Raw genomic sequence first — 11,855 nt, 5'->3', positions numbered from 1 at the left:
TAAGCGTTATGAAGAATGCGGAAGCGGAAAGTACGTTCAAGGCGATATTTTGTTTATAAAGCATAAACGGTTGTATTTTTTTCGAAAATGACCGATCGATTCGCTAGATAAGACCCTTATTACTCATCTGGTATCGTTTAAAGCCCTTGAAGCTGCACTGAAACTGTAATTTTGACCTTCAATCTGTTGGTAGCCATTGAAATCCACTGTACGGAGAAAAATCCTGGAATGTTTTCCTCAAAAACCTTCATTTCTTTTCGACTGACGAAAGAAAGACATGAACATCTTGGATGACATGGGGGTGAGTAAATTTATCAGGAAAAGTGTATTTAAAAGTGGACTAATCCTTTAAATGCTGATTTGGCGCTCAAGTAACATTTCTTTTTATTATCTATGTTGAAAACAGTTGTGCTGCTTAATATTTTTGTGGAAACAATGACCCTTTTTCAGGATTCTTTGATGAATAGAAAGTTACTCAAATTTATTTTAATTTATTTATTTTATATGAAATATAATTTTTTTGTAATAATGTTACTATCAGTTTACTGTTATTGTTAAATGCATCCTTGCTGAATAAAAGAATTAATTTATTTTGAACAGTAGTATGTAGAAATTATCATTAACCTAGATAAATGTTAGTTCATGATACCCATTGTATTGAATCAACTGAACCTTATTGTATAGTGCTACATATTTTGTAAGTAAATCACAAGCTGACATTTGTGTAGTATCAGAGCAGTTTCCAATATGAGGCCTCTGCTCCAAAAAGAAATTTTGGGACTGATGAGAATTGCAGTGTATTTGGTCCACAGTATGAAACGTATAATACCAGTTTAGTTGTTTTTAGTTCAACTTGACTTGCTGGTTGAGAAACAGCACCTGGTGTGCATTACTATGTTTGTAATGCAGCGTTTTATTGTAGCAGTAACTTCTTTGTAGTGTATCCTGTTTTGTTCTGACTCTGGTTGGCTGGGTGGCTTTCCAAAGACACGACCGGTCCATTGCTGAATAGAGTTGCATTTGTGCCTGTTATTTGCTGGTTGCAAAGTGTAACTGTTCATCATAGTTGTACCCTGCCAAGACTGTGTGCGTATTGTATCTGTTCAGTCAAAAGCCCAATGCTGAATTCTGTTAGTAACTGATCTCCTAGGTTATAGGCCTTCAAAGTAGCTCTCTAAAAAATAAAAAGCTGAATGGTTCCTGGTTACAACTGTGGTAAAGTGTCACAGAGTTGCAGTGACTCCTTTTCACCAGCAGGTGGCTGAAGTTCACAGGGTTTTAGTCACAGTCCACGGCTTTGTAAAAAAGCCTGTCTGTGACCTAATAGGTTTGTTACAGCTCCGTCCATTTGAAGAAGCATGATTTACAGATAAAATTCATCTGCACTCTCGCTTGAGGACAAAAAACTCAAATCCCAGAAAGCAGCTGAGATGACTTGCCTTTTGATTAGAGCAGTGTTCAGATATCAAGTAATCAATAAAACACTTAAAATTTCCAAAAACAAGGAAATGTTCTGGTCAGTGAAATGTCCCAATACACAGGCAGACAAACCACACGAGTAAAAAAAAAATGTTCTGGTGCTTGTCCTTGAATGGCCAAAGAATGGGGGACAAAAACGTCCTGTACTACAACAAATGTGAGTGAGAGTAAATACTGTGAGTGAATCCATCTGTGTTTGTGTGTGTGTGTGTTTAAAAGGTGCGGAGACCGGTCAGAACTTGTTCTGTTTTAGCTTGTCGATGTGGTAGCAGAGCTTGAGAGCCGGGCCCAGTTTGAGTCCCAGGTACTTCATGATCATGTCACTCTTCAGGAGAAGAAGAGCATCCCCATCAATCTCCTGAAGAAGTAATCACAATGTCCACAACATAATGCTTACTGTACACATGAAACAATGATTTACAGTGTTTAGCTATTGAGGATATTAGAATATTCTATGAGTTGGAAGCACACCTACACAAAAGTATGGCCCAAAAATTATATTCTATTTATTTTAACAAATATTCCAATAGCAGAAACATAGTATGTGAGCGGTACAGAAAGGAAGCAGAGCTTAAAAACAAACATATTGATAAACTTTGCAGTGAAGTAGTAATGATGATAACAGAATGCTTTTGCTCTACTTTGCTCACATACTTTGACTTGAACTGCACATTCCACCTGGATAATATTATAATAATCTCTATTTCTATAATAATAATAATAATAATAATAATAATAATAATAATAATCTCCCCCTCTATTTCTTCACTTGTAGCAAACTTGGCAAATTACATAATGTGAAGCTAAAGTGAACCTGCAGTGCTTTCCAATTACAATTCACATGATAAACCACACAACCACCGAACTCAGAACACCAACTGAGATGGACGTATTTCCATAATTAATTAAATCACAGCCTTTTTTGCACTTTAATAATGCACAAGGTCTTATTACGTTTCCAATTTCAATTCGACCAATTGTGCTGCTCTATTTGGAAGAGTAAAATTCAATTTCATTAGATAGTGTTAAATTGTACTTTTGCCTTTGTTCTGTTTAAAATAAGCAAATGTACAAAGATTTGAAATCTTTTCCATTTAACATTCAGCTCAGGTGGTTATATCAACAATTATGTAAACTTGAATTGATTCTGAAAACTTGGAATTGTGAAGCACACGGCTGATCATATCCAGGGTCTGAACTAACTTTACCTAAACAGAGATTTGTTTTCTGACAACATGTTCAACACATGGTGTTTGTTTGCCACTTGTAAATAAATGTGTCAGTCAAACTCACATGTTTTCTAAAGAGATCCACGTGAGGGCCCAGTGCTTGAGGGTCTGCATCTTTGATAAACCACACCACCTCATCCACACTCCACCTGGAGGGATCCTTACTGGGTGGGGGCTTCGCCTCCCCTCCCTCTGGGGATGGGCTGTAGGCTAGACAGACAGAAACCAGATACAGACAAGGCAAGGATTATATTCTTGGTTGAATCTAGAAATATCATATATGCAATACTTCAGGTGCAAAACCAGTGCACACAAATGGCCATCAAATTTTGGACAAATTTATGTGCAATATGTTAGAAGAGGGAGTAAAAATACTGAGAAGTTAGTTGTCAATCAGTACATACAAGTAGTTCTCAAAACCCTTTTGACTCCAAGGAACTCATTAACCACAACCATTTTTGAAGGCCCCATGACTTTCCAGTTGTTTGTGATTTACTGTAGATTTTTTTTTCTAAATATGTTTACTCACAGTTTCTACCCCATAAAATAGTTTAGCGCAAGGCATAATTAGAAAACCATTTCCTGGTCTAGAAATCACACTTTTAACTCTTCTAAATCTTTTGTTGTAATAATTTTAAAGGGTTAGTTCACCCAAAAATGAAAATTCTGTCATTTATTACTCACCCTCATGCCGTTCCACACCCGTAAGAACTTCGTTAATCTTCGGAACACAAATGAAGATATTTTAGTTGAAATTCGATGGCTCCGAGAGGCCTGCATAGGGAGCAATGACATTTCCTCTCTCAAGATCCATAAAGGTACTAAAAACATATTTAAATCAGTTCATGTGAGTACAGTGGTTCAATATTAATATTATAAAGCGATGAGAATATTTTTGGTGCACCAAAATAACGACTTATTTAGTGATGGCCGATTTCAAAACACTGCTTCAGGAAGATTCGGAGCACAAATGAATCAGTGTATCGAATCATGATTCAGATTGCGTGTCAAACTGCCAACGGCTGAAATCACGTGACTTTAGCGCTCCAAACAGCAGATTCGACACACTGATTCATCTGTGCTCCGAAGCTTCCTGAAGCAGTGTTTTGAAATCGGCCATCACTAAATAAGTCGTTATTTTGTTTTTTTTGGCGCTCCAAAAATATTCTTGTTGCTTTATAATATTAATATTGAACCACTGTGCTCACATGAATCGATTTAAATATGTTTTTAGTACCTTTATGGATCTTGAGAGAGGAAGTGTCATTGCTCCCTATGCAGGCCTCACGGAGCCATCGGATTTCAACTAAAATATCTTAATTTGTGTTCCGAAGATTAACGAAGGTCTTACGGGTGTGGAACGGCATGAGGGTGAGTAATAAATGACAGAATTTTCATTTTTGGGTGAACTAACCCTTTAAGTCATATTGAGGCCCTCTAGTGAGCTCCAGCCCCCTGGGTTGCCAGATTTTCACAACAAAACCCACCCAATTGCTATTCAAAAATTGCTATTCACGTTCTGAGGATTAAAATCCACTTTTTGGTGGGGTTCCCCTGGTAAAATTTGCATTCCAGGGGCTATATATCATGTTCTTTGGGGTCTAGAGATTTTTATGTCCGCTTCAACCCGCGGACATAAAAAACTACCCGTGGCAACAGTGTTAAAGTAGTCCCATGGACTTGGCAACACTGCCTGCTTGAGAACTATTGGTACTTTATATACCATTTAGTTTTCAGTGTTTTTATTATTTCTTAGTATCTTCTCACATACATCTTCTCATTTGATTAACATGGTTATAAGTAGTGAGGAAACTCTATTGCTGCTTTAGCGAATAAGTGGAAATTTCCGTTTTCTTACCACTTCTGTTTCCTTCCTGGAATGTGCTGGGACTGGCTGCCTGCCTGCACACGCCTCCAGAGTAGGCGGGGCCAGAACGAAAACCATACGTAGGTTTACTCGCCGTGTAAGGTGAGGACATCGCTCCAAAGGCAGAGTCGCTGGGGTCAACAGAATAGCGCTTGGGGTCAATTGAATCGCCATGGTAATCATCCACCATTGAGTCTGCTGCACAAAAAGAAGCAATTTAGGGATTGGTGCAGATTGGTCTGCATGGGTTTATCTAAACTAAATTATATATATATATATATATATATATAAAAACGCACACAGCAAATGCTAAGCAAACACATCTTTCTATGTTTTTCTGCATTCATACGCAAACATACAGAATGACTATTGTAGTCCGATTCACAAAAGACCAAATCTTAAAGGGATAGTTTACCCAAAAATGAAAATGATCCCATGATTTACTCACCCTCAAGACATCCTAGGTGTATACGACTATCTTCTTTCAGACGAACACAATCGGAGATATATTTAAAAATATCCTTAGTCCTCCAAGGTTTATAATGGTTGTGAATGGGGGGCTGCGTTTTGAAGCCAAAAATAATGCATACCTCCATAAAAAAAAAGTAATCCATACAACTCCAGGAAGTTAATAAAGGTCTTCTGAAGCGAAGCGATGCGTTTTTGTAAGAAAAATATCCATATTTAAAACTTTATAAATTCAAATAACTAGCCTCCGGTGGACGACCGTACGCAGAATGCGCACGGTCATCTGAAAGAAGATACACCTAGGATGGCTTGAGGGTGAGTAAATCATAGGATAATTTTCATTTTTGGGTGAACTATCCCTTTAAGAGCCAGTTCTTTTAATGAATTACACAAATGCACAGTTATGAGATTGAATCAGACTGATGAATTCTTCACTGAATAGACTCTCTGAACAGTTTTAATGTCTGACTCAAAATGTTTGTAGACTTAAGGTTTTTGAAACTTAAATATCATTATACTGACTGTTCAATACATAAAAAAAGGATATAAAATAAAATTAAAGAATTAAAACAAACAAATTAAAATGTATATTTCGAAATCGTATGTTTTTTTATTGATGTAGTTAGGATGAATTATAGGGAGTTGGTAGACACTGCACACACAGCTGTCTGAAGGAGACACTGATATAGTGTACATAGTGTTGATGAATAACGTAGGCTCCCTCTAGAGGAGGTTTTCCCTCTCTTAACCACGTTAACCATTGACGTGGGATTAAGTCACAACACAACCTTTGCCTGTGTAGCTGAGCAGTGTGATATTGTGTCATACTGAAGTTAATGCTCTAATCTCTAGAGCTCCCAAACCACATTCACAGGGGAAAGAGAGACAGAGATAGATAGAGAAAGAGAGGGAGGGAGAGAGAGAGGTGAAGCCAGCAGAACTCAAACACTCAAACCACAGGCCACTCACAGAGGCACTCAACCTTTCACTGCCACTTAAACAGCTCAGCTTGCACTAAAGGCCTCCTCTGCATGTTCAGAAGGGCAAATTGGACAGCAACAGAAGCGAGTGCAGATCCAATCAAACAGCCAAATCACAAAACATCCAAACCAAAAAGAAACAAAAACAAGAATTGTCTAATATAGAAAATTTAACATAACTGTGCAGCCTATATAGATAGATGGAAATATAGCTCTAGTATTTAAAAAAGGGTAGAATAACAGAGCTTGATGAGCACACACTTGACTTGGGCTGTCCGTCTGAGTGCTTTTCAGTGTGGAATGAGGAAGAGGAGGAGGGGGACGATGAAGGAGCGATGGGCTGGTCACTGAAGAGGTTCTCACACATCAGGCTTCGGCACAACTTCTTGAGGAAGCGCAGAACATAACCTACACTGTTGACCACTGGCAAACTCAACAGATGCTGTTTACCATCAAAGGTGGCTGATGAAGAGAAAGAAAGAGTGTTTAAATTCAAATAAATTGCTCATTGTTGTAAATATCATTACAGGAAGACTTTATTTTGCAGTGTCTGTGTCATCCGCATTACATGTTCCAGATGCTAATACTAACAGTATATAAACATTTTAAATAATATGTACTACAATTGCTGAAATTAAATTTAAACTGAAATCCTGAGAGTTGATTACATTTTGAACTTAATTTAATATAAAAAAAAACAGAAAATGTGCATTATCCACTGATAAAGATTTAAAGGTGCTAAAGAGGATGTTTTATACATTTTTGCAATATTACTTGAAACTGTCTTTACTAACTGATAAAAGACTATTTATTAGGTGCACTGAAAGGAATAATATTAATATACATCATCTGTGCACGAGGTAGGGCCTTAAAAACATCAGCCAATCGTTTACGCGATCATCGCGTAAACGATTGGCCCTCTGGCTTGTCAATCACTGCCATGACGTTCCTTGTGAGAGACGAGCGTGGCTGCGCGCTCCAGTAACTTTCCACACTCCACAGGCGCCGCATGCGATGTTTTTGTCCGGATACAAGAGTAACAACTGCAGATTATGAGTCACCTGCGGTGAGTCCGACATAATGAATCCACTAACACGATACAGCGAATGCCGGTGGTAAACACACTCGTGCACGAGTTTTGGGAGGCGTTCCCTTTGAAAGGAGGGGGGGTTGTTCTTACGCATGCGCTCATTTCAAAAACTCAGTAACAGTCTTTGGTTTCTCAGTTGACGAAAAGATCCTCTTTATCACCTTTAATTGTTAGAAAAATAAAAATGTAAATTCTGACAATTGGCTAAGTGGGCATAGTAATTGGCCAATGATGATGATCTCAAAATGGCCAAATACTGACAGATTAATCTGATCTGGATGATATAATATCTGTCAATTATATGTTTCTACTGATTGAAATTGCACAATTACATAGTAGTAGCTTCACAAAATAATTATACAGCATTCATTGTAATTCAGTATTACTCCGTGCTCACTTGTATACATAAACCTTTACAGTAGATTTAAAAATGCCCAAATCCCATAAACCAACACTAACTTTGCACTAGATCATTACTTTGTACACTATTTAATTAAATTAAACATTTCAAAAAACATTTTTTTAAAAATATATTTTACTATGTAATTTATTCCTGTGATGGCAAAGCTGAACTTTCAGCAGCCATTACTCCAGTCTTCAGTGTCACATGATCCATCAGAAATCATTCTAATATGCTGATTTTCTGCTCAAGAAACATTTCTTATTATTAAGAATGTTCAAAACAGTTGTGCTGCTTAATATTCGCTGATACATTTTATTCAGGTTTCTTTAATGAATATAGTTAAAAAGAACAGCATTTATTTGAAATAGAAATCTTAAATGTCTTTAATGTGAATTTTGATCAATTTAATGCATCTTCGCAGAATAAAAGTATTTCTTTAAAAAAAAATCGTACTAACTTTAAAATGGTAGTACATATAAAGTATATAACACAGATGAATGCAGAATGAGAATCAGAATGGAGGCACGCATTTGCAAATTAACCTGAGATCTTTTCTCCTCCGTAGCCCTCTGTAAGCAAGGTGAAGACGGATTTCTGTTGAAACGCGCTGTCAATGCAGCCCTGTACCGCCTGCTGCAACACCACAGAGGGCCTGGCGGGACCCAAGTGATCCGGCAGTTGCAGCACCTTCTGCCTGTCCAGGTTAGGACCCGTGTTCACCTGCTTATTCACGTAGATACACACTGGAATAAGATGGACAGAGAAAGAAAGAGAGATTTTAACATCAAACTGTGTGAATTTAGCAATGTCTGCATGCACTATAATGAATAAGCACAATATGAAACTACTCTATTTGTACTTTTTTCAGTTCATGGTAAGGCCACTGTCTGATTAGCTTAGAAAAACAAAAAAAACAAAGTTCAACATTGCAGTTACTGTAATTGCAATTCTATGGTGAGAAATTTGTTTTTGTTCTGCTCTTGCTTTAATAGTTTTTGCATTAACTGAAATTGTATAAGTGTAAGTTTATACTGTTTGATTAAGTGTAATAAGTAACTTTAGAAGTACATGCGGCAAAGTAAACATCACGTCACCATAATAATCCAAAATTAAACCATGATCTATATAATGACAACGCCTACATGTAATTGTACAACACGCAGTAAGCACACAGTACACATCTTCCTCAAATATTTGTAGAGAAATCTTCAAACATTTGAAACCACATTTATAGATCATTTCTAGAGGTCAGGAAGGGAGAATTGAATTTCAGATCTAAAAAATACTCACATCCATCATGTCATGGAACCCAAGAGACAAGCAATAAAAGGAAGAGAGGGCAATAAAGGAGAACCGACATAGAAGTAAAGAATCTCTGCTCTTGTAACAGCATAGGATTCTTCACTTGTGAACAATCGTGTGTCTTGTACATTTCAGTAGTTGCAAACGAATAATAAATCAAAATTAAACCTGATATAAACATGTACCAAAAAATACTCTCTTTACATAGACATGTTTTTATTCTCTTACCACTTAGAACTACAAAGGATATTACAAATATACACCAGCTACTCTTCTTAAATTAATGTCTTTAAACTAGATAACATACTGTAAATCACACCTAAAAAGCATCTGTGATTTTATGAGCCAACCAGAGCCAATCATTTTTTAATTACCCTAAATAAAATAAAACAAGCCTTTTCCATTTCCATGTATTTATTTATCCCAAGTGACTCACAAATAAGGAAAAATACAAGCATGAACGAATCATCTTAACAAAAACAATACAGGCTTTGTATGTTTTGCCACAGGAATATAACAGAAATAAAAAGAGAGAGTAAGAAAAATAGAGAGAGAGAGAGCAGTGTGTGTAGGAATCCACCAATCACTTGCCCCCCTCCCACTTCCTCCCACACAATCTGTCCCCACTGACTTCCCTGGCTCATCTGCAGCATGCGGATGCTTTAATCTGACAGATTGCCATGCTGAGGGATTTCCTTCGTCGTCTGTCATCTAGAAGCACCATGACCAGGAGTCAGACACACACACACACACACACAAGCACTCCCATAAAATAATCACAAGAAGCAAGTAACCTGTGTGTGTCTTTTAGAATGTGTAACAGGATAAAGTCAATGAACAGAAAGTGTGTGAGATGACACACAAAGCCTTAAAACAGATAACTGATAGCAAGATCACTGACTTGCTTACAGAAAATGTAGCACATTCAGGAAAGGCAATATAATTTAATTGCAAGCGTGCACATACAAGCACGTTTTTCAAGATAAAACAAAACACCAAAGCTGTTAACAATGACCTCAGGTCATTAAGGTCATGACCTCCTCAACAACACCCACAACAGACATCACTCGCATCGGAACGCAGGTTTGCGAGCACTGAGAAGCTTTGTCAAATTTCTTTCTTAAAAGAATTAAAGACAAAATGCTGGTGTCAAACATATGAATCTGGACAAAATGAACATGGCTTTTGAAATATAGGAGAGGGACCAAAAGAGAGCATGACTTTTCCACTGCACAAAGAATTAAAGTCTAGAAACCTGTGGGCAGACAAAAGCCTCTTGTTCAGCAACTGCTCCCTACAGCAAACGGATTAAGCTTTGAGAACTCAAGATTGAGTTCAGCCATACCGTCACAACTTCTCATGTTTAAAGTAGACCTTGAACAGCATTGAGATGCAGTCTCCATTCATTTTGAAAAGCAGAACTGAAATTACACATGTTGAAGTTGTGATGAGAATTCATTCTAAACTCATATTTTTTAAATGGTAAGATTTTTTTTATTCCACTAAAAAGGCAATATAGCAGAACAGAACTGATGTCTCCATTGTAATGAAGAGATAAATTAGATGATAATGCTTCTAAGGCTAGAGCAGTCAGGTCCCTCAATACCGTCCCTTGAGACTTTCACACCTATTAACCTTTAAAATAAGAGATGTAACTACTCTTTTATTTCTGTTCCCTTTCCTTCTAGTCATGGATGATATTGTCAAACTGAATGGGCAGTACATACCCCAAAGATTGAAATCTTCACTGGCTACGTTCACACAGACTGAGTTGAGGACTGACAGATCTATGATTGAAGTCTTGTCACAACTGACACAACAATTTTTGCATGCTTAATATGACAGACAAGCAACTGATATGGACTCTCTCTAGAGAGAGAGAGAGAGAGAGAGAGAGAGAGATGGAGAATAAGCATGCAAAACATTTTTGTAGTTTAATTAGAATAGATGTTGTCTTAAATAACAGAAAAATATATAGTCTTGTTCTAATAAAGACAGTGTTGTTGGTCTTTTCTCACCCCTGAGGCATACATCTCATCATATCGTCTTGATAAAAAATAACAGTTATCATAATTCTGATATATGGGTAGAGTTACAGTCCCTACGGAACACTAAAAAGAGAATGAGACAGCACTGAGTCATAATGTAACTCCTCTGAGGACAGTGATTCTTCTAATGCTCACATTTTATTATTCCCTTAAAGGTGCTCTAAGCGATGTCACACGTTTTTAGGCCAAAACATTTTTTGTCACATACAGCAAACAGCTCCTCACTATCCGCTAGCTGCCTGTCCCCTGAACACACTGTAAAAAAACGCGGTCTCTGTAGTCGCCACAAGCTCCGAAAACGGCAACAAAAACAAACTGGTGCAGCCTGGACCACAAAACATAACAAACACGCTCCAGCCAATAACCGACAAGAATGATTTTAAATGCGCGTTCACGACTGTTTCAGGAAGCATGGGGGGGGGGGAGGAGGGAGGGTCTAGCTAGCCTCTGTTTTGTTTGACAACACTTCGAACGTCAACAGGAAGTTACTCCACCCAGGATCGTTTAGAGCACCTTTAATAGTTAGACCTGGTTACTTGTTTCTGGGATCTGCATGGCAACACTTCAGACTGCAGACAGTGAAACTGGTAGTCTACGGATGTGTGTTTTCATTACCTGTGAGGACCTGTGGGGTGGCTGAGTGGGGGATAGTAGCAGCGTCCTGGGGGATTGAGCTCATGTCTGGTTCTGGAGTGCTGCTGGGAGGAGAGATAGCCAGGGGTGTCATCAAGCGGGACTTCAGCTGAAAAAAAAAAAAAAAATCATATTTTATTATTATTATCATTATCATCATATTATCATATATTAGAGAATAATAATGAATTAATAAAAATATAAAGATATTTATAAAATATATATTTATGCTATGTAATTTTTATATTATTATTTATTAAAGTGTGTGTGTGTGTGTGTGTACTGATGAGCCAAAACACAGTTCGTTAAGCAAATATCGTTGGTTGTCTTCTAACAGGGCCACATATTAAGGTTTG

General features: G+C 37.4%; 1 protein-coding gene and 1 long non-coding RNA gene across 6 annotated transcripts in view; one reads left to right on the top strand and one right to left on the bottom strand.

The window, feature by feature from the left end:
* Nucleotides 1-407: 407 nt before the first annotated feature.
* scml4 (Scm polycomb group protein like 4) overlaps nt 408-11,855 on the bottom strand; it is a 31,172-nt gene continuing 19,724 nt past the window's right edge. For 4 of the 5 annotated variants that reach the window (XM_048207008.1, XM_048207011.1, XM_048207010.1 and 1 more), the window contains 6 exons: nt 11,482-11,608; nt 8,059-8,259; nt 6,285-6,485; nt 4,567-4,773; nt 2,773-2,918; nt 408-1,837 (listed from right to left, as the gene is read on the bottom strand). In XM_048207008.1, coding sequence (XP_048062965.1) covers nt 1,712-1,837; nt 2,773-2,918; nt 4,567-4,773; nt 6,285-6,485; nt 8,059-8,259; nt 11,482-11,608 — 1,008 coding nt within the window. In that variant the 3' untranslated portion in view covers nt 408-1,711. The remainder of the gene's footprint in view (nt 1,838-2,772; nt 2,919-4,566; nt 4,774-6,284; nt 6,486-8,058; nt 8,260-11,481; nt 11,609-11,855) is intronic. The other variant, XM_048207009.1, reaches the window with a different exon arrangement.
* On the top strand, nt 6,342-11,116 carry LOC125278157. Its single transcript, XR_007187061.1, has 3 exons — nt 6,342-6,481; nt 8,082-8,218; nt 10,507-11,116. It is a non-coding gene; the product is annotated as an uncharacterized LOC125278157 (long non-coding RNA).

Source organism: Megalobrama amblycephala, linkage group LG11, assembly GCF_018812025.1.
Source record: "Megalobrama amblycephala isolate DHTTF-2021 linkage group LG11, ASM1881202v1, whole genome shotgun sequence".
Lineage (NCBI taxonomy): Eukaryota > Metazoa > Chordata > Actinopteri > Cypriniformes > Xenocyprididae > Megalobrama > Megalobrama amblycephala.
Note: the sequence above shows the minus strand (reverse complement) of the source record. Positions and strands in the feature narration are given on the sequence as shown.